The sequence below is a fragment of the Dasypus novemcinctus genome, chromosome 29, assembly GCF_030445035.2.
Source record: "Dasypus novemcinctus isolate mDasNov1 chromosome 29, mDasNov1.1.hap2, whole genome shotgun sequence".
NCBI classification, from domain to species: domain Eukaryota; kingdom Metazoa; phylum Chordata; class Mammalia; order Cingulata; family Dasypodidae; genus Dasypus; species Dasypus novemcinctus.
This window is the reverse complement of record NC_080701.1, coordinates 20,315,942-20,342,610: the sequence shown is the minus strand read 5'-3', so window position 1 is coordinate 20,342,610 and position 26,669 is coordinate 20,315,942. Positions and strand designations below refer to the sequence as shown.

Below are 26,669 nucleotides of genomic sequence, written 5' to 3'. Positions count from 1 at the left end.
AGGCTCCCGGCTCAGCCCCTTGCACCTCGGATCTGGGTCCACAGGAAAATCCGCAGTCACACGCACCTTCCACCCTAGCCTCAGGAGGTGTCAGGGCCTTTGAAGTGAGGCTGCGAGCGAAAGAACTCCGCGGAAAAAAATAATAAATGTCGTTTTATGGTATTTGTAGTGCGTTGGCAGAAAAAATTTTTTTTTTCCCCTCGCCCCTTTCCTGTGGAAAGGCATTCAAGCCGTCCTTGGACGGAAATCTCTGCGGGAAACCACACGGTATTTTAAACAAGAATAAAAGATGGGCATCTGCTCAGGTGTCTGGAAGCGGGACGGTGGGCGAGGCAAGAGAGAGACACGCCACGGTGCGAATATAGCCAAGTATTCCATTTATTAACAAAATAAGTCTTACCAAGGGTGGGCTCTATTCATCCCGAACGGGCCCCTCAGCCCCCGCGCTGCATAAGACTGGGAGGGAGGGGAGGGGAGGGGAGAAGACCCAGGGGCCTTCCATCCATCCCAGTCACTGCAGGAGCCCATGGCCAGCTTGGGGGACTCCGCCGGGTCAGGCCTGGGAGGGGGCGAGGGGGGCTGCTGCGACCCGCGTGCTCCCTGACCCCCCGGCCTTCCCCTCGCGGGGCTACGGGGTTGCATTGACTCTGACCTTGCCACTGGTCTGCTTTGGAGGGATCTAGCCAGAACCGCCGACCCCGCCCCTACCTCCGGGGGAGGGGTCCCTGCCCCCACAACGGAGAGGACAAGGACTGTAAAGCACTTCGCAAAATACAAAGAGCAAAGTTTCACCAGCGAGGCCTGCCAGGGCTTTTCATTGAGTAGGATGAGTCCTGCAGGGCCCCCACCGGTGGGCGCTGGGCCCACCCGGCGGTTGAGCTGGGAGGGGGCCCAGAGGGTAGAAGTGGACGGAAAGGCTCTTTGGGCCCCTGGCTTCGAGGAGCCTGCTAGTGGGGCCAGGACGCTCTCGTGGGTAGAGCAAGGTAGGGGAGCAAGGCTCTAAATTGGGGGGTCAGGGCCCAGACCAGGGACCCCACCCGCGTGGGCCGGGAACGCACCAGGAAAGGGTTGCAGGAAGGGGTCAGCTCCTGGTCAGCACAACTCAAGATCTCCTGTCACCGACGTGGCCACCCCCCTCCCCAAATGGGAGACTAGAAAATCTCTCCTCTCTGTTGCTTGTACAAAGGAAAAACAGAACCTCGAATGGAAGGAAACGAGAGGGCATGAAGGAGAAAGGGGAAATGTCCTTTGAACAGGTTAAGACTCATGCAAGAAACTTCCCGGAAGGGGGAAAAAAAACACAACAAATAGAAGAACCCAAGCACCCCAATACTCCCTCCTCCCCCTAAAAGCAAACCAATCCAAAAAGAAAAGAAAGGTTAAAACTTATCCCTACGGAAAAGAGAAAAAAAAAAAATGAAAGAAAATAAAATGAAAGAAAGGAAGAGGGGCGGGGATCATGGAGTTATTCGCGTGATTAATATTATTATTTGGGGGAACACAGACTTTTTGCATACCATTGACTCGTGTGGGCCGTTAATGCACTTATATTCCCAGCTTGTAAGCTAACATTATAGTAAATAAATACACAGTCCGGTGGGGAGGATCTGGGCGGGGAACCCCGGGAGGACAAGCAGTAGTGGAGGCTGCAGCGGCGACAGCTGGGCGGGGACGGCGGCGCCCGGGCCCGGGCCGGGGACGAAGGCAGAGCTGTAGCTACTGGTATCCGAGCGCCGAGGCTGACGCGAGTCTCTGTCCGTACAGCGCGTATGGCGAGTAGTAGGGTCCGGCTGTGGGGAGGGACGGCACCGCCAGGCCCCCCGCTGTGGATAAGTGGCTCTTGCCGTAGGGGTGGTATCGGCTTAGCCCCAAAGTGTGTGGACTCCGCAAAGACAGCGACCCGGGGCTGCCGGGGGCGGCGGGCGGGGGCAGGTGCAGGTGGCAGGAGGCGGCGGCCGCGGCGGCGGCGGCGGCGGCGCTGCCCAGGCCCGACGCCCCGGGATAGGCGGCCAGAAGTTTCTCGGCGCCCGGCAGGGCCGTGTGAGTCCGTAGGTGGCTGAGCAGCTCCTCCGAGGTGGCGAAGCGCTTGTCGCACGGGCCGCTGGCCGCCACCCAGTTGCAGCTGTGCGGCAGCGGTTCGTTCTGCAGCATGAAGCCGTAGGTGTAGAGCGGGTGGCTGGGCAGCGCGGCCTGCGCGGCGCTGGACGAGAGCGCGGCGGGCTGCAGCGGGTGGCCCGGGTACACCAGCGGGTAGCCGCCCGCCTTCAGGCTGGGCCCGGCCGGGTCGTGCGCGCTGCAAGTGGAGCAGCTGGAGCCGCCGAGGTGCGAGGCGCTGTGGTAACCTCCCAGGCAGTAGGGGTCCCGGCATAATCCCTGCAGGAAGGAGGGCGGGGAGGCCCCGGTGAGGGGGCTGGAGCTGGGGGGCTTGCCGGGGGGCAGGCCCAGGCCCCCCGACAGCTGGCCTCCCACGAGGCCCGACTTGCTGGGATCCAGGCCAGGCACGAACTGAGACGGGTAGCCGGCGTAGGCGCCCACGATGGAGCCGTGGTAGCCGATGCTGGAGGGTGGCAGCGGGAACACCGAGTGGCCGGGCTTGTAGGGCGACACCGGCGCCACGTGGCCGGCCCCCACCAACGCCGAGGGTGGCTCCGACTTGCGCCCGGACGCCCCGGGCTCGGCGCCGCCGTGCGCTCCCGGCTCGCCCCCGCGACTCATGGCTGCGGGCTCCGGGCTGGCCTTGGGCTCCTGGTCCTTCTTGTCCAGCTCCGCGCCGCCGCTCTTGCAGTCAGGGTGGTGCGGGGAGCCGCCCCGGGAGCCGCCGGGCGAGGACGCGGACGAGGACGCCGAGACCGGCGCTCCATGCGGGGGAAAGGGCGGGCAGGCGGCGCTGGGAGCCCTGAAGCCCGCCTTGTCTCCCGGGGACGCGGAGGACGACGAGGAGGTGGAGGACACGGAGGAGGAGCCGCCGTCTTTGCGGGAGTCGCCGGCGCCCTTGGAGTAGGGCTTGAAGCTGGACTTGTCCTCGGCCGGGGAGTCCCCCAGCTGCTTGAGGGCCGCCGCGGCGGAGGCGGCGCCGGGGGCGGCGCGCCCGGGCTCCTTCTCCGCTCCCAGCGCAGTGGCCGCCGCCGCCACCGAGTTGAGCTTGGAGGAGGGCGGCGGGTCCGGCTTGCCGATCTGCGAGCAGGTCTGGGCCAGCAGCGCCAGGGGACTTTTCTTGGCGTCCAGCTGCGGGAGACAGCCGGGGGGGGGGGGGGGTGAGACTGCGAGACCGACGGAGCACGCGGGACGCCTGGGGAGCTGGGCGACGCGGGAGGCCCTGGGCGCCCGGGCGGTGGCGCGACCGCGAGGGGCGGCTGGCTGGAGCCGCGCTCACCCCGCCCGGGAGTGGGGACCCTCGCTGGGTCCCGGGGTGCGCCCCAGGCCCTGGGGAGTGGGGCGGTGGAGGAAGTGCTGGCAAAAGGACTTTTTCTGGGGTCGGGGTCTGGGAGGGGCCGTGAGTCGCCCCCTTCCCTCTAATCATCCCCCCTGCTAGGCCCGTGGAGAAACTTCTTTCCTCCAGTTTCGGGAACTTCGCTTGGGACGGGTTTCTGGCTGGGGCGCCGCGGGGTGGGAGCCGGGAGAAGCGCCTTCTGGAGGAAGGGCTGCCTTGGGCGCGCTCTTGGCCCCTCCCTGCCGGACAAGGCACCCCAGGAAGTGGGAGGAAAAAAGACCCGGGATCGGGAGTGTCGAGGTGCAGCGCGCCCTAACCGGCTGGGCCAGGGGCGGAGTGGGGCGGGGGGGGGGGGGCAGCCCGGGCTTCAAAGAGAACAGACGCGGTGGGCTGCGGTGGGAGTGGGGGCGCCACAGGCCTGGCAAGTGGGTGCCGGAGGAAAAGTAAAGGACCCAGCGGGGACTCCAAGAGCAAACGCATTCCGGGAGAAAACCCGCAGCTCCGCGGGGCGGGCGTGGAAGGGGCCCCCTTCACCGGGAAGCCGTGGGCGAATCGGGGGAGGCTCGGATCCCCTAGCCCGCCGTCCCTCCTCACTCCGTCCGCGTCGCCCCAGCGCGCGGGGACCAGGGCCGCACGGGGCCCCGTACTGGGGGGTGCGGCGTGGGGCCGCCCGCCGGGGAAACTGACCTCAATGGGGCTGACGGGAGTGGAGGACAGCGGCTGCAGGTACTCCGGGTGCAGGAGGTGGCCGGTGTGGGCGCTCAGCATCTTCAGGACCCGGATCGGGAGCCGATTCGCCTGGCGCAGGGGGTCCGCCGGGGGCAGGAGGGACACCGCCGGCCTCTTCCCGCCGCCGCCGCCGCTGCCGCTGCCGCTGCTCTCGGGTGTCCTTGGGTTAGATCCAGCGGGCGACTCGCTCATTTGGAGGAGGCAGCGCCGCGGGGGGGGCGGGGAGGGCGGGCAGCAGCGGGAGGCGCGCTCCGGGGCGGGAGGGCTCGCTGGGCAGCGTCGGGCGCCTCGGCCGCGCCTGCTCCCCTCGGCCGCCGCCGCCAGCCCCGGCCTGCCACACAAAACCCTGCGCCGCCCGCCAGCCGCGCGTCAAATAGCCGCGATCGGCCGCCGCGCTTCAAAGGCAGCGCCGCGCGCGCCCAATCGCCGCGCTCGCCCGGACCCCGGGGCGGGGAGAGCGGCGGGCGGAGGCCGGCGCCGCCGGTGGGCGGGGAGCGCCTTAAAGGCGCCCGGGCCGCGCGCGCCCGCCGCCGCGGCCTTGACCACCCGCCCGACTCCTCCCCTCCCCCCCAGCCGGGCGGCCGTCTCCTCGGGGTCCTAGGACGCGCGGGACTCCTCGGGGACCTGGCGCCGAATCCCCCGCGGGCTCACCTGCCGCGCTCGCTCCTCCCTCCCTGCCCACCCTTGGGGGGGGGGGGTGGGTGCTGGTGGGGAATGTCACCCTGCCGGGGTGGGGGCGCCGGGGAGGGCTGAGCCCCGGCTTCTCTCCGAGGCCGCCGGGGGCCGGGCCGCGCCTCGGGAGCCCGGCTCGGCCCCGCGCGCTCTCCCCTTCTCCCGGGTGGGCTCACTTGGAAGCGCCCGAGCGCCGCACACAGCCACGGTTCTCCCGGCGGGAGCCGCTGCCACTCCTGTCTTGTCCGAAGCCGGCAAGTTGGAGGACCCGCTTCCGGGGTGAGCTGGTCGCGATGGAGCAGGAGCCCGGGCGGGTGCGGAGGCGAGGTACCCCGCGCGGTGCGCGCCGCGGGGAGGCGCCAGGCGCGCGGCGCCTACGCGCTGATTTATAGGTTGGGTGGTGGGCGCGTGTCAGGTTTCTCATCGTGTCCTCTTTGGAGGCGTGACATTCCCCCCCACTGCACCGTGCCGAGCTACTCTTTTGGGGAGACCCGGGATTACGGGAGGGGTCCGTAACGCAGAGGAGTGGGGTGCCACTTTCCAAGTGCGGCACGTGGGCACCAACTCCAGAGGTGCACCCCCCTTCTCCGCCACCTTCCTCGCGTGGGAGAGAATACACTAGGTTTGCCCAGGAAAATTTTGCAGTGAAAACTTTTCATGAAAAATAACAGTACCCTCCCCCGCCCCCCGCGATTTTCGGATGAAGTGTGCCTCGCCAGCTTCGCTCGAGCCAGAGATTTTCCGTAGCCACAGTCCTGACGTTGAAGTTCCGGGGGCGCCGCTCGTCCCCGCCAGGCTGGTCCTTTGTGCGCGGGCCTCCGTGGAGACCGCTTCCCGGTGCTCGCGGCGGCCAGTGGAGGCGCGCTGGTGTCACCGTCTGGTTTCGAGGACCACTTTCCCAGCCCCGATCCGTCACTGCCTTCGGCAGGCTCGCTCGCGGCGTCTTGTTCCAGGACTATGGGTCCCGGACTCTGCCGCGCTGACCCACGCCTCGAGACAGCAGGACAACCCCAGATGGGGACAGATGATTTCAAAAGGGCTCCTCAAGCAGAAAGGAAGAACTCTCAGAGAAAAGAACAAATCGTGGATATTTATCCTGCGCGGTAGGAAGACAGCAGGCACCACTCCCAAGCCGTGCCAGTCATGAGCTAAACTAAATATATTTTCTGCAGACACGCTGTTTTTGGGGGGACGGTGTGTGTAGACCTTTTGGAAATCACACCGGTTTTCCATGCCCCCCAATTTTAAACCCTAGTTAAAACAAAAGTCAGGGGATGCCCTGCCTGGAAGATTGCAGCAAAGTGGGGGTATAGGGATGTAAGGGAAGGAGGGGTGATCCCATTTATTTTATTCTGGTGGGTTCTGTGGACTGATGGCTCCAGCTTGCCTTCCCAAGGCACAGCATGGTGCAGCAAAGGGCAGGGAGGGGAGCCGTGTACCCCCTGGGGTGGCCCTGCCTCTGCCAGCCTCTCTGCATTCTGACATCACTGCCGCTGCCAACCCCGCCCTTGGAAGCCCGGGCTGCAGGGCTGCTTGGACCTACAAGGCCATTCGAGAGAACAGGCCAAGAAAGCGGTTTCGAGTGGGAAAGCGCTGCCCTTTGTAGACACCTTGGAGGAGGAAGAGCTGGGAAGAGGGGAGGCCTCGAGACAGTAAAAGATGAAAGACTCTTTCCTGATTATTGTAACCAGCCCAGCTGTGAAGGCGAGCCAAGAAATCCTTCTAGGACCCCAGCAGATGTGTGTTAGAAATGATTAATGGGAAATAAGCTGGGAGCGAAGGGGAGGGGAGAGAAAAAAGGCGTTCAGGAATTTGCAAGGAGAAGGGGGCAGGAGGCAGCAGGAAGGAGAGGGGAGAAGAAAGGAAGGTGGTAGAATATTTACTCTTTCTTTCGAAAGGACAAGAAGATTAAAGGTAGTGAATGAATGAAAGGAAGGGCCGAGTGAAGAGGTGAGGACAGGAGGGCCCGGCGGGGGGCCAGGGGGAAATAGCTCTAAATCATACTTGTTCCCTCAACTCACAGCTGATGAGGCTAGTGGGTACCAGGCGTCATTGTGGCGAGGCCAGGCCTGCTTCCCTTCTTCCTGGAAAGTGCTGGTGAGGGTAGCAGGGCCCCTTTGGTTGATCTCTTAGGAGAAAAAACTGGAAAAACATCCTTAGCCCGGCCAGAGGCCCAATTAAAACACTACCAGATGATTATTACAACCAGTATTTGACATTCACTTAGCTGAAATGCTAACCTATGCAGAGCCTGAAATGGGGCCCACGTGGCCTGGAAGCAAAGGCAGTTTTCAAAGGAATGGCTTGTCACCCGGGAGAGAATATGGCTCCTGGTTCAGTGGGGCCGTGTTTATTGAAGGCCAGCTGGGGGCAGAACGTTGCGCTGGGGGCGTGGTTGAAAAGGCTGCGTGAGACGTTGTTGTATGGGGGCATATGGCACAAGCCCTCCGCTAGCAGGAAAGTGGCAGATGTATACAGTTATGGGGCCTTTCTATATCCAAGCCCTTCTCAGTTTGCCGTGGTAATGCAGGGCCACCATTAAAATAAGACAAGGGCCAGGGCTGTGGGAAAATACTCCTGTGGCATTGTGGTGAATAATCACAGTCCAACTGTGTCAGGCATCGGTAAGCATCAGGGAGTCAACCTGCAGTTGAAGAGAGGACGGAGAGGTCAGTCGCCCAAAGGCACACAGCTCGCAGCTTATGAGTGGCAGAGCTGGCCTGATTTTGGAGGCGGGTCTTAGAGCCAGACCACTGAGCTGTGGTGCTGTGGTCCCTTTTGAGAGAGTTTGGAAGCTGGGAGCCTCAATCCTCACTCTACTAACCCTGTCCAAGTCAACCTCCCTAGGCCTCAGTTTCCTCATGGGAACAATGGAAGTCAGAAGAGCCACCTCAGGGACGGGGATGTGGCTCAAGCAGCTGGGTGCCCACTTACCACGTGGGAGGTCCCAGTTTGGTTCCTGGTGCCTCCTAAAGAGGATGAGCAAGACAGCGAGCTGACGCAAGGGGCTGGCATGGCGAGCCGATGCAATGAGATGATGCAACGACAAGACACAATCAGAGACACAACAAGCAGGGAGCAGAGGTGGCTCAAGTGACTGCGCACCTCCCTCCCACATGGGAGGTCCTGGGTTTGGTTCCCAGTGCCTCCTAAAAAAGAAGACAAGCAGGCAGTGAGTGCAAACAACAAGGGGGCAGGGGGAGCAATAAAGAAATCTTAAAAAGTAAAAAAAAAAAAAAGAATAGCCATCTCAGAATTGGGAGACCAAAAGGAGACCACGGATATCACACGTTGGTTGGTATACAGAAAGTCCCAGGTAAATGATGGCTGTGATCAGTAGCACCATGTACATAGCTGGGCCACTTCAGCAATGGAATCTGGAAGATCTCAGCACAGGGAACCGACTGGAAGTGCCCAAGCTGTCCCAGAATCCTATGGAAATGAGGTTAGCCCCTCCCCCAGCCTCCAGTCGAATGTACCTTTAAAAAAAAAATGCCCCTCAGAAACCACCAAGAAAATTCCTTGAGGAGACTCTGAATATTTATAGATTTTTTTTTTTCCCCCACCACTTCCATTTACATAAAATTTGCCACCCAGGAAAAAATGCCTGAGTCAGGTTGAGAGCCAGAGGTGGTCGATTTGCTGTGTAGGGTTAATGTGTAGTTTTCAGTCCTCGCTGAGGCAGAATTGCCTGAATGATCGCCTCTCTCCGCATAACACTCAAACTCTAATGGCAACAACATGAAATAATATCTCACTGGGTAACTATTTACATTTTTTTTTTTTTAACAAGCTGTAAGAACTCTGAAAAGTCTGCCTTGTCGAGAACTTGGTTTTCCTCCCTGGCGCTTAATATCTTTCAGCGGCGGGCAATTACTGCCTTGGCCGGGAGCCCTGGTTGAGCGCTTGGAGGCACTTCCTCCGTCTGCCCTACCCGCGGGGTCCCAGACAGAGCCTGGGGCACGAGGTGGCCAGAGGGGCACCAGCGAACCTCGAGCAGCAGGTGCCAAAAAGCCCGGAGAGCCAGCCTCGTGGGGGGCCGCGCCAGGGGTGACTCACTTTCCCCGGGGCAGAAGTAGCCCCCTCGTGTCTGCTGTCACGGTTCCTGTCCAGTGTCCCCATTGTTCCACTTAGCACATGGCCCCTGCCATCATGTGGTGACCTGTCCGATCTCCTGCTGGACCGTGGATGCTTCTGCGTTGCCTTCCTCTTTGCATTCTTAATGGCCAGCAGTGTTTTGCCATCATCGCTGCAGCTGCCAACGTTGAGTGCCAAGCTATGCTCCAACCCCTTATCCGTGCATTATACCACTTAATACTTCTAGAAAACTGGGGGGGCAGGCCCTAGGGTTAGCTGCATTTCACAGGGGAGGAATGGATGCACGGAGAGGTAAAGCAACTTGCCCCAAGATGGAATCTGGTAAGAGATGGGGCTGAAGAGTGTCTGGAGGCAAAGGGTGCCCCGTGTTTGTTAATGAAGAAGCTTGCATCTCTGTGGGGCTGGTTATTTATGTCTCATCTGGCTCAGTCCCCAAAGGAGTCAAGACTGTATCTTTCAAAATATAACAATCTCCACAAGGATGGAATCTGCATCTTTGTGTCCATCATCTCAGGATCATTTGCGGAGTTGTGCTGGGCAGATGTGATGATCCCTGCTTGACACGCGAGGACACAGGCTCTGAGAGCTCTGGGGCGCATCCGCAGCCCCACAGCAAGCCCTTGGTGGAGTGGGGTGTAGAAGAGAGACCTCAGCTCTCTCCTGGGTTCCAGTGCCTTCTAGCACAGCTGGTTGCTCTGTGGATGGGAAGGCAACACCCTTTGATTGAAAAGGAGAAAAGAGGAATTAACTCCTTTTCCTCCTGGGAGAATTTCCTTTTGAGAGGTGGTGGGAAGGAACAGACAAAAGGAAAAGCAGGAGACGCAGGCTTATCTTCAAGCTCCGGTGTTTGAAGCGGATCCTTGAGCAGCCGGCTTTGAAGAAGCGGGTTCCTTTATCTCTTATCAGCCCCCAGGGAGATAGGCCGGGTGGCCTGAGGAGGAGGAGGCTCTCCTAGGTGTGCTTTTGAAGTTCTCCTGCCTCAACCCTGGCGCTGGGCATTGGCCCGGGACCACTTTGTTCCTTGGGGCCTTTGTGGGTCCCTCTTTTCAGATGTAAATACGGCCGGGAGAAATCACGCCTTAGTTACCTCAGTTGTGATTAGCAGACCAGTGAGCCTCCCCGGGGAAAACCCAACACTTATTGAGCACTTACTGTGTGCCAGCCCTTGTTCCAAGCACGTTCGCTGTCAAAACTCACCTACCTCACAAAGACCCTGAGGGGCCCCTACCGGAGGTTCAGTAAATGCCCGGCTGGAAGCTTAAGCGGGTAGAACTGCGGCCCCAGGCCAGGCAGGCGACTCCTGAGCCACTCCACGGTGGGGCCAGGAGCAAAGGAGGGGGAGCCTAGAAACAGAAACGGAAGACTTTGTCCCCGAGGGCAGGTGCTCTAGGTCAGGATTTCCATCCATTGCCAGGCATGGGAGTGTGGTTAGGGGAAACTGAGGCAGAGAAGGCGTGAAGGAGGGGGAGCCTAGAAGCAGAGAAATGGAAGACTTTGTCCCCAAGGGCAGGTGCTCTAGGTCAGGATTTCCATCCATTGCCAGGCATGGGAGTGTGGTTAGGGGAAACTGAGGCAGAGAAGGCGTGAGGGGAAGGAACTTCTGCCTGGGGCAACGGTCCTTCCTTCGGTGACCATTAGTGACCGCTCAATGGGTGCCAGGTCCAGGTGTGAGTGACGGTCACAGCAGCCGGCCCACCCAGCAGCTTCTGAAAGGCAGGGGAGCCCTTTCCCACGGGCATCCGTGTGCTTTTTTTTTTTTCTTTTTCCCTTAGGAGGTATCGGGGATTTGAACCTGGGGCCTCGTATGTGGGAATCAGGTGCTCAACCGCTGGGCTACGTCTGCTCCCCATCTGTGTACTTCTTTGCTGATTAAAAAAAAAAGTTAGCAGTCCCTAGCTTCAATCCTGATTAGTGTGCTGCGATTCTGCTATCCACTGTTCTTCATTGTGTTTACTCAAAGTCAAATTCAGAGTCCCCTTGCGTTTACCGGGCGGTTTCTGGATGCCAGACGTGGCTGCAGGTATGCTCATGCAGCCTCTTCCATTTGGACCTAAGGGGCATGAATGGCCCTGAACTGGGGAGCAGAGACCACACTCCCCCAGGGGCACTGCCTCCCTAGACACCCTTCTCCCATGCACAGAGCTGCCACCAACTGGGACAGAAGAACCCCAGCCCTCCAGAGGGCGGTGGGTGGCAGACTGTGAGCTGCAATGATCAGTGTCTCACCTGCTTCTGACCACACCTGTGGGCTTTGGCCGTGAAGGTGGTGACATTTCCACGATCTTGCCTTCCAGTGGAGAAGCCTCCACAATTGCCCAAAGTGTACCCTTTCCAAGCCGGGCTCCCGAGTAGCTGCTCCTAGCTCATTTCAACAAACACAACAGAGAAGAGGGAAGAGCTGCTCAGGCAGCCGCTCACTTATCACAGGATGCATTTGATAAAGCCAAATTCCAAGATGTCAGGAAAATTTTGAGGAGTGGACCCCTGCCAGCCTCTGCGTGGAGGAGACTGGAGGGGCAGGTGACAGCCAAAGGGATGGTCAAAAGTACCGTTCTCCATTTAGGGCTGGGATTTATTTACATAACACGTCCCCCCTCTAAAAGTGATTTCAACCTATTTTTTTTATTTTATTAAAAATTTTTTTTCTTTTTTTTTTAAAAAAGGTATAGATCACACAAAACGTTACATTAAAAAACATAGAGGGCACTGGATTTGGCTCAACTGATAGAGCGTCCGCCTACCACATGGGAGGTCCAGGGTTCAAACCCCGGGCCTCCTGACCCCTGTGGTGAGCTGGCCCACATGCAGTACTGATGTGCGCAAGGAGTGCCATGCCACGCAGGGGTGTCCCCTGCATAGGGGAACCCCATGCACAAGGAGTGTGCCCCATAAGGAGAGACGCTCTGCACGAAAGAAGTGCAGTCTGCCCAGGAGTGGCGCCGCACACACAGAGAGCTGACACAGCAAGATGACGCAACAAAAAGAAACAGATTCCCGGTTCCACTAACAAGAATGCAAGCGGACACAGAAGAACACACAGTGAATGGACTCAGAGAGCAGACAACTGGAGTGGGGGGAGAGGATAGAAATCTTTAAAAAAAGCACAAGAGGTTATTTCAGCCTATTTTTAATTTTATTGAACATTTTTGTATTTATATTAGTATGAAATTATTCCCACGGCTCCAAATTCCAGACCCATGAGAATATACAGTGAAAAAACCTCCCTCCAGCCATCTTTTCCTCCCCAGTTCATCAATGCTATGAGTTTACTGCCCATATTTCCAGAGGTATTTTATTCATTTATTACTAAATGCGTCTATATTCTTCTTCCTCCCTTTTTAAAAATTTTATTTCTCTTTCCACACCCCCCACCATTGTTTGTGCTTGTTGCCTGCTTTCTGTATCTGCTCCACTTCTTTTGTTTAGGAGGCACCGGGAACTGGACCTCCCATGTGGGACGGAGGTACCCATTTGCTTTAGCCACATCTGCTCCCTGCTTGTTGTGTCTCTGATTGTATTTCTGTGTTATGTCTCGTTGATGTATTATCTTGTTGTGTGTGCTATCTTGTTGCATCAGCTTGCCTTGCTGACCCATTGTGTTAGCTCTCTGTCATGCTTGTCTTCTGTAGGGGGCACTGGGAACTGAACCCAGGACCTCCCATGTAGTAGGCAGGCACCCAACTGCTTGAGCCACATCTTTCCTTCTTCCTTTTATACAGAAATGGTAATATCCTATACACACTGTTCTGTACTTGATTTTTTTTTTTTAAATCAATGTATTTTGGAGATTGCATAAAGAACTTCTGTGTTTTATGTCATTTTTAGCTCGTGGCATTCTCTGATAGGGATATACCACAGTTTATTTAACCAGTCCCCTACTGATGGACATTTAGGTTATTTATAATCTTTTGCTCCTGCAGTGAGTAACCTTATATATGTCCTTTTCATGTGTGGTCATATATCCATAGGATAAGTTCCTATAAGTAGATCGCAGGGTCAAAAGCTATGTGCATTTAAAACAAGCCCCTTTTAAGAAAGCTGGTGAGAGCCTCTTGGTGGTAAACGTCTTTGCAGTGGTGTGGGGTTGTGGTTGTGTAGAAGTCCAGCTGGGGGACTCAGGCAGGAATACATGGGAAATACTTTTCTTCCTACTCCCCTTCCCACCCACTCCATATTTTAATAGGAGAAAAAGAAGGAGGCGGATGAGAGGAACAATCAAGTCTGGCTTAAAAGAATCCAGTATATTGACAAATATTATACATATTTTAATATAACAAAATTCCTAACGAGTGAATCCTAATGAGAACTCTGGATTATCTAGGACTTTAAAAATTCATGGTCATGAAAAGGCAAAGATTCATGATAAAGACAAAATAAAACAATGATTCTGTAGTGTCAGTAGAGGCTCATCTCCCATCCTAATGATGAATTTCCAGAACAAGGAGTTTGAAGCATGGGAAAACCTCAAATCAGGAGAGAAAATTGTTACTGTTACTTGAGTACCCGCCAAGACAGCTGGCAAGTCTTCATTTGTTCTTTTTTTAAAATTTATTTCTCTTCCCCCTTCCCAGTTGTCTGCTCTCTGTGTCCATTTGCTGTGTGTTGTTCTGTGTCCTCTTGCATTCTCAGTGGCACCGGGAATCTGTGTCTCATTTTGCCACGTCATCTTGCTGCGTGAGCTCTCCATCTCTGCGGTGCCACTCCTGGGCAGGCTGCGCTTTTTTCATGCAGAGGCAGCTCTCCTTGGCGGGGTACACTCCTTGTGCATGGGGCTCCCCTACGCAGGGGATACCCCTGCGTGGCATGGCACTCCTTGTGCGCATCAGCACTGCGCATGGACCAGCTCACCACACGGGTCAGGAGGCCCTGGGTTTGAACCCTGGACTCTCCATATGACAGGCGGATGCTCTATCACTTGAGCCACATCCGCTTCCCTTCATTTGTTCTTATTTTTATTGTTCTCAATAAGCATTACCTGCAAAATTGAAAGACAGAAAAGGGAGCGACGACGTGATTTCCCAACAAGAGTGGAGACAATAAGAGTTTTCTGCTTCATCAACCATTTGCTCCTCCCACACCCCCCAAGAGCAAAAAAGTGAAGCAGAACATTCCATCCCAGGCGTTTTGATATAGGGAGCTTCTCTTTGCCAAGACTCCTGGCATGAGTCCAGCTCTTGCTGCTTCACCTCAGCCCCAGACCCGGGCCTCGATGGGCCACTGAGTCATTTAGTAACCTTGACCTTGACACTGGAAAGAACTATTAGGACTGGTAAGCTTGTCGATGGGCTCCTCGAATCAGGATAAATTTCAATTCCTGGATGCCCAAAGTAAAATTCTAATAAGAATTCCCGTTGAGCGTCTCTCTCTTGACCCTCAACTAGTCGCCCCCCCATTCCCCCGCCTCACATCTTGAAGAACTTTTAGGCGTCATGAGGTGCCTCTTCCAGTGTTTGTAATTTATAGTTCAAGACAAGTACTTTCTGCCAGGCTGTCTCTGTTTTTCTCATTCATTGCATTCAATCAATCAATCAATGAACAATAAAAAAACAAAATGAAAGCAAACAAATGAACAAAAACCCTAAGCCAGAAAAGCTTCAGCAGTTGAAAACTGGGAGTGGAAAGGATTTTTTCTTATGTTTATTCTCCTTCCACATCGGGCCTGGATGGCTCCTCACAGGCTCCTCTCCTCTTTCCAAGCTGGGAGCATTTTTCACCACTGCAGTCAAAATGCATAATGACAATCTTATTTATGACAGGAGACATGTTTTAAAACAGTTGTTTTAAAACAACTGACAGAGCTGCAAGATGGGAAACGACAAGAAAGTGAGATTGTTTTTTGGAGGGGGGAGGGAGGGATAGGATGCTGGCAAAGGAGAACAGTATTTTCCTTGTTAAAAGTTGGAATTCATCCTTTATTCCTTGAGCAAATAAAGAAAAACCATCCAGGAAGAAAGCTGGGGGAGGGACATTGCATAATGACAGTCTTCAGAGACATGGGCAGTTGGGTGTGGGATTTCCTTGAACTGCTTCTTTTTGGGCGCTCCCAAAAGAGAATTCCAGGGAAGCGGATGTGGCTCAAGCAGTTGGGTACCTGCCTGCCACATGGGAGGTCCTGGGTTCGGTTCCTAGTGCCTCTTAAAGAAAATGAGCAAGACAGCGAACTGACATGACAGGCTGGTGCAGCAAGCTGATGCAACAAAGAGACACAACGAGGAAAATACAGTGAGAGACCCAACAAACAGGCAGCAGAAGTGGCTGAAGCAATTGGCTGTCTTCTTCCCACATGGGAGATCCTGGGTTCCATTCCCAGTGCCTCCCCGCCCCCAAAAAAGAAGACGAGCACACAACAAACAGACACAGAGAGCTCAAACAATGAGAGGGTGAGAAAAATAAAATAAATCTTAAAAAAAAGAGATGGAGAGAGAATAAGGCAGTGGGGGACCAGGAGACAGGTGAACTCTACCCCCTAATGCTACCTGTCTCTGATCAATTCAGCTGATATTTATGAGGCTCCTAATTTTCTGCCCCTGACAGGATGGTTTCCAATTTAGCTAGAGAAGGCAAGACGGTCTTCAGAGCAGCACACCGGGGTAAAGGCTGTTGGGCCGATGGTTCCCTGAGGACCCCATAGGTTTAAGGATGAGAAATACAGTTTTTGCATTTTGTGCTTGAGGAGAAATCCCTTTCCGATGGCCAACAGCTGGAAAATGTCATCTTTTTCTTCTAGCAGTCTGAGACGCTCCAGCCCCAAAGCAAGGAGGACCTTCAACTGCAAGGAAAACAGTTGCATTCCCCTGCCCGCGTGCGTCCCTTCTCAGCCTGAAGCCGTCAGAGTGGACTTCGTCCAAATCCCACAAGCCTGAGAAATGAGCAAAGATCGGCGGGGAGGGTAACCGCTGACGAAAGCAGATTTACCGCTATTGCAGTTGTTGTCTCTTGTTAACTGAGTAACTGGTGAACATTGATATTTAAAAAATTAAACTAAAAACAATAAGCTCTGGGAGGAAAATAACAGAAGAAGATGAGACCTGACCAGAGTTAACTCTGACCCCACAGGAGAAGAGGAAGAGAGCAAAAATCAAGAACAAACAACGGAAAGCCAGCCACAGAAAGAATGCACTTGGACCCGGAAAAAAACCCTCCTGTCTCCACAGCGATGGCACATTAAAAACCAAAGCTCTGGAGGTGGTAACAGCACCTTAGGCATAGAAAGGAATTGGAGTACTCCTGGCTCATCTCTTTAGAATACTTCTCGTTTTTACTTTTTTACTTAGGGATCTAGGTGTGATGGGGGAGGATGGACTGGGAGCAGCCAGCTCTGCTGAAGGGTCTTTGATCATGTTGGTTCAAGTTTACAAAACATCCAGCATGTCCCTTTCTGTAGCAATTTGTGATATGGTTCATGAATTCCAAAAATAGATATTGGATAATGTTTGTAAACTGCTACTCAGTACCTGGGTGCGCTTAAATTACGATTAGGGCTTTGACTGGGCCACGCTGGTGGGGTGTTGAGTCCCTGCCCCTTGGTGGGTGGGAACTCACAGATAAAAGACATGGCAAGGGACAGAGTTGGAGGTTTTTGATGTTGGAGTTTTGAGCTGGAGCCCGGGTAGAGAAGAACACAGGAATGGAAACGGCTCCTTAGACACAGCAGAAGCCCTGGGGAGAGAGCCAGAGCTATTCGCCGATAATCTACAGCTGGCCTTGGGGAGAGAGGCAAAGCCTAGAGAGCCTCGTAGTCTACAGCTGCCCTTGTGGAGAAAACAGAGAAGCTGAGCCCAGAGGAACCCAGGAAGCCTGAACCCTCACAGACATCAGCAGCCATCTTGCTCCTACGTGCGGCCACAGACTTTGGTGAGGAAAGTAACTTAGGCTTTGTGGCCAGGTAACTGTAAGCTCCTACCCCAAATAAATAACCTGTTTCTAAAAATCAACCAGTTTCTGCCGTTTTGCATCAGCACCCCTTTGGCTAATATGCTTCCCAAACGGGCAGTGACACAGCCCTGGGAGGCAGGCCCCAGGGTCCTACACCCTTTGTCCGCCCACCTCAGGCCAGGGCTGCAGGACAGTTAAAGCATTTAGGGGTCGTGACTTCAGACGTTTTTAGAACACACCCTCCCCTGTCACCCCTGTGAGCAAAGCAGGAAATTGGCTTCTTAAATCCCAATATATTTTGCCCAGTAAGAGTGTTCCTATTTGCTGTTCACCCCCCCTCCCCCTGCCGCCCCAAGAATTGGATTACTTAAAGAATCTTTTCTAAGACGTCAGCAGTTTAATAGAGGCAATAAGTCAGGGCTGCCCTTGTGTTTTATTTTTCTGCCAGTATTTAGTTAATTAAAGAATGCAAATTAAAACACCTTAATTTATGTAATATCAATACCAACACCTTAAAACATTTGGCATAACTGCTCTGGCACGTCCTTTACATAAACTCTTCGGAGCCGTGCTAATAAAAATGAAAAAGGTTGTAAATCAAATTTAATTTATTCATTTTCTGTTTGGTATGAAAGCACATGCCAAAATCAAGTTATTTATGAGTGTGTCAAAACAATAGGCGTTTTTATTGGTTGCGAGTGACAAAAAGGTTTTCACTGGGGTGTGTGTTTCCATTTTGAAATGTCTTGCAGTACATCTATTTTCTGGGCTCCAGTCTCTAAAATGTATATTCTTTGTACCCATATCTTCAGAAAAAATGGATTTAGATATTGAGAAACATGTTGGGCCTAAAAACGTGGCAACATCCACTCCAAAAAGGTACCCGCAACCATCTATATGTAGATAGACATGTCCATAATGCATTCTATGGTATATGAATCTGCAGGTGAGATAAAAGGTTGATGATTTATATCTGATTTCTTAAATATTCCATTAAGAGGATTATCTCACAGAGGCTCAGACAGCATCGGAAGGGATTGAGTATGTGGCTGTTCTCTTGGAAGCCTCAGAGATGAACTACCTGGACGTGAATGCAGAGCTGAATACCATTTTCACCTTTTCCCTTCTTTGCTGCCTTACCTTTCTTTCTTTGGTGGATCTGGGCCCAGAGTACATTTTATTTAGATCAGTGGGACCCATTCAGAATTCCTGAGGGATGCCATACCGTGCCTCCTTCCTCTGACAAATCTCCGAGTGCAATCATTCCTTTTAAACCCCTTCCTTTCCCAGCTCTCGGCACCACTCTTTACCCAAGCAGCTCTCAAGGCAGAGAAGAGGAGATTGAAGAGAAGGTCTGGAAAAGCCCTCTCCATCCTGGACCATCCCTGAAAATCCAAGCAAATGCACAAATACTACCCTCTAGCCAGCCCATGGCCTCTTTACTTGGTAGGAAAAAACCAAACCAAACCAGAATAAGACCCAGTACAAAAAACAAACAGACAAAAAACCCAAACAACAAAAACCCCTGTAAATGCCATGCCATATTTTATTCGCGATCTTTTCTTATGAGCATTCCAAACTTGACAGAAGGGGCAGCATGTTGGGGTTTGTCACTTGGGAAAGGATGAAGGGGTCTCTTTCTGTGACCCGTCACGGCCGTGGTCCTGTGCTGCCACTAGGGCTGGGAGGAGAGTGCCTCAAGTTCTCAAGTCGAACATATTCCAGTGGCTCTCTTTCTAGCGTTAACAACAGAGATGTGCCTTTTACATTGGTTCTGTTAGGCGCTAGCTGAGATGCCCTTCCTTGACTCAGTCTCTCTGCCAATACCGAGCTAGAAACTTACACTTTTTAAGGACATTCAAAGTGTTCTTTTTGGGGGGCACCGAGCACAGCCAGGGGGTCTTAGAAGAGTTGATGCCAAGCCCCCCAGTGGGAACAAGAGGGTCTGGTACGGCAGGCAGCCCACTTGAGGGCGAGCTGAACTTCCTGCCTTTTTATTAGGACACGTTAACACCAGAGCCTTCCCCAGCCCTCTGTGGGAGAGTTGGGGGGACCGAGGGAGGTCCGGTTGTGGGTACTGGCTGGGCAGTTTCTGGGGACCGTCTGCCTGTCCAGGTAGAAGTCTGCAGATCCTCACGTGGGATTGTGGGCACATTCACCCTCGTTTTTTTTGGTTCTTTTTTTCTAGCTACATGTCATCTCTAAAGCTAATTTTTGCCTTTATATTTATTTATACTCCTACCACCGTAAAGAATTTGAGGTTGCTTACAATTCAACACGGAGATACAGTAAAACCTGAAGCCATTAGCAGAAAAATAAAAAAGATCAGAGCCAAGTACAAAGGAGGAGGGGGAGGAAAAAGGGGAATAATTATACGAGAGGGGAAGAAACTTAGGTTAAGGAAAGCTAATGCAATTGAGAACAAAACCCTAGCTCCCTGGTAGCCTGGTGGGCGGCTGCCAGCTACTGTATGAGCTCTAGGTCATGGGACCTCAGAGGCAGGTTTCAGTGCCTGCTGTGGGCTCGGGGGCCCTGTGAGCTTGGTCAAGTTGCTTCCTCTCTCTCAATCTCTGGTTCCTCATCTGTAAAATGAGAACAAAGCGGGTCATCACAGAGGCTTTGTGAAAATGCAATTCAACGATGACAACAGTAGCCTTCCCTTATGTGGCACACACTGTATACCAACTACTGTTCTAAGCGTTTTATGTAGATATATTCCATTAATCCAAAAATGCATGTTTTTCACATTTTAAACATCACTGACATCGATAAGAAAGCCTCGTGTCATAGTTTGACAGCTTCTTTTTTTTTTTTAATGTTCTTCGTAGGACCCCAAATAATGTGCATTGTAGATGAGATAAAATAGACTATTAACTCATTCAATCATCACAATAACCATATGAGGTAGGTACTGTGTTTTGTCCCATTGTACAGGTGAGGAGACTGAGGTGCAGAGAATTGAAGCAATGTGCCCAAGGGCCATAGCTGGTAACAGTGGAGCTGAGATTGTCACCCTAGGCTATCGGCTCAACCACTACTCTGTACTGCTTTTCAGTAAATATTTCAGCAACAAACACTACAACAGAGAGGTTGCCGTTGGGCGCTGGGGATGCAAAGGTGAAAAGACATGAACCTGCCCTGGAGGATCTGGTTCTCTAGTAGGGGGTTGTGACATGTAAACAGAGCATTAAATCTCAGTGCGTCAGTGGAAGCATGTTCAAGGCACAGAGGCAGAGAAGGGGCAGAGGACGCATTTCTGTAAAGCCTCTGCCCTGGGTCTTAGCTCTGTAGCAGAAAGTACCCCTCCAGCACGTCGGCAGAGACACAGGTTTTCTTGACTCTGAGGGAGCCTGTCAGGTGGCTCTTGGAATGACAGCCAGTTAACAACAGTGGAGGCTGTGTCCTCAGTTGCACAGAGCCCAGCATTCCCACGCTGCGCCTCTGGCCGTGTTGTGTACCTGACTGGCAGCTGAGAACTGGGAACAACAGGTCCTGCGGGGCATTGTGCTCCCAGGCCAGGCGTGGGTGTGGCCTCCGGGGCAGAGGCTGCGGACGCCGGAGTCAGGAGGGTGGTGAGTCAGGGAAAGACCTGAAAGTGGAAAGAGAGGAAGGGAAAACAGGCAAGCAGGAAAACGCAGCTTCAAGAGGGGTGTGGAAGCGGATGTGGTTCAGCCAGTTGGGCACCTGCCTACCACATGGGACGTCCTGGGTTCAGGTCCTGGTGCCTCCTAAAGAAGACGAGCTAGATGCTGCATTGGCTGCAACGAGCTAGACACCTAAATGAACAGATGTCACAAGCCAGCGGGTGCTGCAGCCCACAGAGTGGATGTGGCCCAAGCTGTTGGGCCCTCGCCTCCCATGTGGGAGGTCCCGGGTTCGATTCCTGATGCCTCCTGGAGAAGGTGAGCAAACAATGAGCAGATAGATGAGAGAACCATCTGGAAGGAGGGAGTGGGGCAAAATTTTTTAAAAAGTAAACCTAAAAAAAAAAAAAAAGGAAGAGGACAATCATCTTTGGGAAGCTGTGAGGGGCAGGCCAGCTTGGAGGGAGAAGACCTGCATTTGGGACCCGATTTTGCCTCTTAGGAGCACATTCTCCTTTGAGTCTCGATTTTACTGTCTATTGGGCATAGTGACATTACATTTACCCCCCTCGCACAGTTGTTAAAAGGTCAATGAAGGGGAGCGGGTTTAGCTCAAGGGGTTGAGCACCTGCTTCCCATGTACGAGGTCCCGGGTTCAATCCCCGATACCTCCTAAAAAAAAGAAAAGATCGATGAAGATAATCTCTGTGGAAGTATTTTCCAAATTAAATCATGTGTGTTATCTTAGGGCCTTTCTAGCCAGGTACTTGCTCTTTCCTTTTCTTACAGGCTACATGGGCGTGGACAAGTTACTACAGGGAGTATAAAAGAAGCACAAGGGTCGACACTTCCTCCAAGTTTTGTAGCAGTCTCTAAGGGACTTGACCTAGGACTCTGGGCTCTGCTGGGGACTCTCACTGACTGCCCTGGTGAGGCAGCTTGGGGGCCGCAGGGGTCCACCTGGTTAGAGTTGAGGGACCCTGCACCACGAGGCGGGGGTGGGATCCTCTTCTTGATCACGCCACTCACTGCCTCCCCTCGGGGACCCCAGCCCAGGCCACCAGCAGCGAGCAGCCCCGGCAGAGAGCTTTATGATTATCCTCTTCCACGAACACAGGAAAGTTGGGCAGCCAATGCATCGGGACTTAACAAAAGAAAAACAATCTCCAAAGCCAAACCCAATCTCTTCTGACATAATTTCCCTGCTAGAGAGTCTTTTCTGAAATTCCAAACAGAGCCACCCCTGTATTATTAAAACAGTTCCTAGACCCAACAAGAATGGGCTGGAGACGACACAGGACCTGAATCCTTGGCCTTAGCCACGGAGGGCTGGGACCCCTTCAGTTGTCGTCTGCGCAGGAGGAGAACGCGGAGGTCTGGCGGTCAAGGCCAAGGGGGGTAGGGGGCTGGCGCTCAGAGGCCACTCCCAGGGACATCTAGAGTAGGGAGAAGGGAGGAATAAGTGGGATGAGAAAGAGAGGGAGAAGGCCGGGTCTGGCGAGCTCTTGGAAGGGAAACGGGAAAAGAAGGGTTTATAAAGGGGAGGCGAGGAGAAGGCGCAGGGGCCCGAACAAAGGACCCCCCGGACGGGTCTCAGCATCTCCCACTCCTCTTCCTTCGTCACCCTCCTTCCGAGCAGGGCCTGCCTTCCTTGGCAGCAGACAAAAGGCCATTTCGGAGTTGCACAGAGAACGTGTCCCTTGGCCAGAGGGGCCGGGCAGAGGCGGCGCGGGCCAATCCCGGGCGTCCACGGAGGGGGCCTGCCAGTCACCGGGAACCCTCCGGGAAAGGGGGGCCCTTGTCAGCGTCCCCTGCCTTTGAAGTGACTGGGATGGAGGTGCTCAATTAAAAGCCCATCAGTCTGTAAGTAAATCAACGCCTATCAGGCTTGTCACATCAAACAAACGATTATTACCCCGGCCCGCCCACCCCATTAATCTGGCTGTTCCCTCTTGACGGCTCAGGGTCAGGGCGCCGTAAATCCTGTCCTGGAGTGGAGCCACCTGGATCTGGATGAGAGCCGGGGAGCAACCCGCTGCTCCCCGACGTTTCCCAGAGGCCTCCGCGGAGGGACGAGGACGTACAGGCGACGGGGACCCAAGGTGACACCGAGGGACGGAGCGAGAGGGAGAGATGTGTCACCGGACAGAGACCCAAAGAGGTGGCGACAGAAAGGAATCGAAGGAGCCCCTGAGAGAAATAGGGGTAAAAAGACCCTGAGCGCCTGAGAAAAGAGAGAAGGACAAAGTGACTGGAAGAGGAGAGCAAAAGGAGTGGAGCCAGTGTCCTGCAAACGTACCCAGAAGGCTAGGAGCGAGTCAGGGCGGCTAGACATCAGGTTCTGTGGGAAGAGCCTGGCCTTGACTCTCGGAGACAGAGGGATGGAGGTCGGGCAGCTGCTTCTTCGGCTCTGCGCCCCATCCCACGGCAGCCCCCCAATGCTACATCGCCCAGGGAATGGTGATGGATGGGACACAGGAGCTCAGGGCCTGGCTAAGGGGTGAGGTCCTGCATTAGACCTCAGAAAGCCTGGTGGCCAGAACCTGATTCTCCCCAATACCAGGCTATGAGGAGCCAACCCGAGGGCAGGTGTCAGGGTCTGGTACTTGGCTGAGCGAGTCTGTAAGAAACACTTTGTTCCGGGGGCGTTTGGTCTGAGCCTTCTGGGCGTGTCGGCTCTTTCTGCCCCTGAGATCAAGGCGCTGGCCCTCCCCACTGCAGACGTAGGGGGAAAGGCGGGGGCAGAGAGGAGACGAGACAGCGGGGTTCTGGGGAGCTGGGGTAGGGGGTGAAGGAGGAGCTGGGGTAGGGGGTGAAGGAGGAGCTGGGGTAGGGGGTGAAGGGCCACGGAGGAGGGCGCTGGAGGAGGTCAGGCATCCCGTGTGCAAGAACAAGGCTTGCTTTTTCAGGGAAGGGAAGGACAGCCTTGCCCCAGAAGTCTGCTCCGCTGGGTGCCCCAAGGCGCAGCTCCCTCTGCCTCGGGAGAGTGCCTGTTTAAAAAGGGCCATCTCATGCTTTCTCCACTGCTAGAGGAAGGAGTCCCCAGAGAAAACGAAGAGATGGGAGTGGGGCAAGGGAAACTGAGGAAGGGAGCACCTTCTTGAAGATGCTGAAGATGATACCCCCACCCTCCCCCAGAGCACACGGCAAAAACTGCTAACTGCAAATCCCGGGGACACACCACCGTCGTGGCTGCTCGTTTGGGAGGGAGCACAGGGCTGCACCCCAAGCCAGCCGATGACATCGCTTCATTCTAAACTCATTCCAACTGTTTCCATTTTTAAACCCTAGCTCACATTCTCACTTTGAATTGATTTTGGGAAGATTCCTCCAGTCCTTGCTTGTGCACTCACAGTAAATCTCCTTCTCACTGAGATACCAGTTTCTTCTTTTTTTTTTTTTAAAAAAAGATTTACTTTTATTTATTTCTCTCCCCTTCTACCCCCCCTGACCCCTGTTGTCTCTTGTGTTCATTCACTGTGGGTTCTTCTGTGTCCGCTTGCATTCTTGTCAGGTGGCACCGGGAATCTGTGTCTCTTTGTTGCATCATCTTGCTGCGTCAGCTCTCCGTGTGTGTTGCCACTCCTGGGCAGGTGGCGCTTTTTTGGCATGGAGCGGCTCTCCTGTGTGGTGCACTCCTTGAGCGTGGGGCACCCCTACACAGGGGGCACCCTTGCGTGGCACAGTACTCCTTGCATGTGGCAGCACTGAGCGTGGGCCAGCTCACCACATGGGCCAGGAGGCCCTGGGTTTGAACCCTGGACCTCCTATATAGTAGGCAGATGCTCTATCAGTTGAACCACATCTGCTTCCCTCATTCCATCTTCAGGACCCAACCATGCCTCTGATTTGGTAGAAACGTTGATCCATTCCAAGCATCAGCGAGGCCTTTTACAGATTAAGAGGAATGATATATAGATCCTTTACATGTGGGAGAGTGATATATCATTCATACTTTCATTCATTCAACAAAACTATAGCCTTTAGTGAGCACCTGCAACTTACAGGCCCTTCTCTAAATCCTGAGGATACAGCAATGTGTATGATGGGAAAGATCAAGGGATATGGGAAACCTTTTACAAAGAACTCCGGTGTTTGACCTCATCTTTATTTATTTATTTATTTTTTTAAATTACATTATGAAAAATATGAGGTCCCATTCAACCCCACCGCCCCCGCCCCCCACTCCCCCCACAGCAACACTCTCTCCCATCATCATGACACATCCATTGCACCTGGTAAGTTCATCTCTGAGCATCACTGCACCCCATAGTCAATGGTCCACATCATAGCCCAGACTCTCTCACGTTCCATCCAGTGGGCCCTGGGAGGATCTATAATGTCCCGTAATTGTACGTGAAGCACTATCCAGGAAACTCCACGTCCCGAAAACGCCTCCACATCTCATCTCTTCCTCCCGTTCCCCACACCCAGCAGCCACCATGGCTACCGTTCCCACACCCATTCCACATTTTCTCTGTGGACATTGGATTGGTTGTGTCCATTGCACATCTATGTCAAGTGAGGGCTTAGATTCCATATGGGTACTGGATGCACTCCTCCCGCTTCCAGTTGTAGACACTCTAGGCTCCATGTTGTGGTGGTTGACCTTCTTCAACTCCATGTTAGCTGAGTGGAGTAAGTCCAATAAATCAAAGTGTAGGAGCTGAAGTCTGTTGAGGCTCTGGGCCTGGGTGTCATATTATCAGTCCAGAGATTCAAATCCCCTACATATATCTTAAACCCAGCACCGACTACAATTCCAATAAAGTAGCATGCAAGTCTTGTGAAAAGAGATCCCCTCTGAGTCCAATTCCATCACGCAGAAACACCAGCTCCAAAGAAGGGCTATCTGTCATGGCAGTGAACCCCTTCTGCCATGACCATAGAACCCGTGGGTCTCTTTATCCCTCAAAAGAACCAATACCTGGGGTTGTATCTACCTTATCTGTCTCTTAGACTCTGTTCAGTTGTACATAGGGGTATTCCTTCTGACAACCTCCAGACTCTTTTTTAGAGACTCACAGCCTTATAATCTCATTTCTCCTTTCCATTTCCCCCTTACATTAGGTCAAACAGCTTCCCGAAGTCATGTCATTATATGTAGACAGGTATATTCTGCTGTTCCGCATTGAATCTTTAATTCAAGGTCATTTTCTAGTTGCTTCTTCAGCTGGTATGTGGTAGTGATCCCTCGGTGCCAGGGAGGCTCATCCCCGGGTGTCATGTCCCACGCTGGGGGGAATGCATCACATCTACATGCTGAGTTTGGCTGTGAGAGTGGCCACATTTGAGTAACATGCAGGCTGTCAGGAGGAAACCCCCAGGCACAATGCTACTCTAGCCCTTGTTCTTACTGCAGGTGTATAGGCTCAAAAGTGTAACCATTAGTATCACGAGCCCACTGTTGGGCCCTCCTTCCTTCCTGGTTCTTGCCGTTGCACCTGGAGGATTGCCGCTGCTCTCCCAGGGCCCACAACAGTGACCCCCCGGCCAGGAGCCCAGTACCCCCCCAGCTGTTGTTTTTGTTTCCACTATGAGTATATATAGACATTACCATATACCCTGGGCATGTGCCCTGTATAACTCCCTGTCAACCATATATATCCTGTCAATAACATCCCATATCAGTATTCCTCCGCTGCCATTGTTGAACCACTCTGTGATCCAAAACTTCCCGTAAAGTGAATCCCAACATAATGTCAGCTTCAGAAGAGTCTTAGATCACTGAAATTCATATATACAATATACAGTATTTCCCCAGATTCACCATAAAACCTTTTCCCTTGCACAGCAATAATCTTTTAACTTATTCATATCATATTTCCTGAAACTGATGTACAGATTCCAACACTATAGTTTTCAAACAAGGTGACATTTGTGCTTACTATGTGGTCCATATTTTAGGCTGTACAGTTTTCTAAATTTTTTAGTTATCCTATGTTTTGTCTTATGGTATTCATTATTAGTCTGTCGTCCCCTATATGTTTTTGGTGTAATATTAGCTGTTTTATATTCATCCTCGTGTACTCTCACATAACTCCTCTTTTGCCCCCTTATTTACCTTTGTTCCATCCATTCCACATCCATTTTCCCCTCCCCTTCGGGCCCACAACACCTGCCAATCTAATACCCTGGGAGCCGTCCTTTCTCACGAGAGATACAGTTCTCTCTATTCAACGGCATTAGTCTTCCCCAGGATATGGGTCCACCCCACCCAATGGTAGAACCCACCTTGGCAAAATGAGCCTTCAGCTATTCCCTCCGGAGTCCGTCACGCA

General features: G+C 53.4%; 1 protein-coding gene across 1 annotated transcript; it reads right to left on the bottom strand.

The window, feature by feature from the left end:
* Positions 1 to 360: 360 nt before the first annotated feature.
* On the bottom strand, positions 361 to 5,270 carry ZNF703 (zinc finger protein 703). The gene is made up of 3 exons (XM_004469379.4): positions 5,008 to 5,270; positions 4,118 to 4,319; positions 361 to 3,225 (listed from the first exon to the last, which is right to left on the bottom strand). The coding sequence occupies exons 1-3, from the start codon at positions 5,253 to 5,255 to the stop codon at positions 1,717 to 1,719; spliced, it is 1,959 nt and encodes a 652-aa protein (XP_004469436.2). The 5' UTR covers positions 5,256 to 5,270; the 3' UTR covers positions 361 to 1,716.
* Positions 5,271 to 26,669: the final 21,399 nt, after the last annotated feature.

Bases quoted from the DNA above. Each gene is read 5' to 3' on its own strand.
- ZNF703 (XM_004469379.4), bottom strand. From the start codon at position 5,255: ATGAGAAACCTGACACGCGCCCACCACCCAACCTATAAATCAGCGCGT. The intron at 4,320-5,007 runs GTGAGCCCACCC...ATCTAACCCAAG, and splicing joins CGGCGCTCGGGCGCTTCCAA to GACACCCGAGAGCAGCGGCA. The intron at 3,226-4,117 runs GTCAGTTTCCCC...TGTCTCCCGCAG, and splicing joins CTCCCGTCAGCCCCATTGAG to CTGGACGCCAAGAAAAGTCC.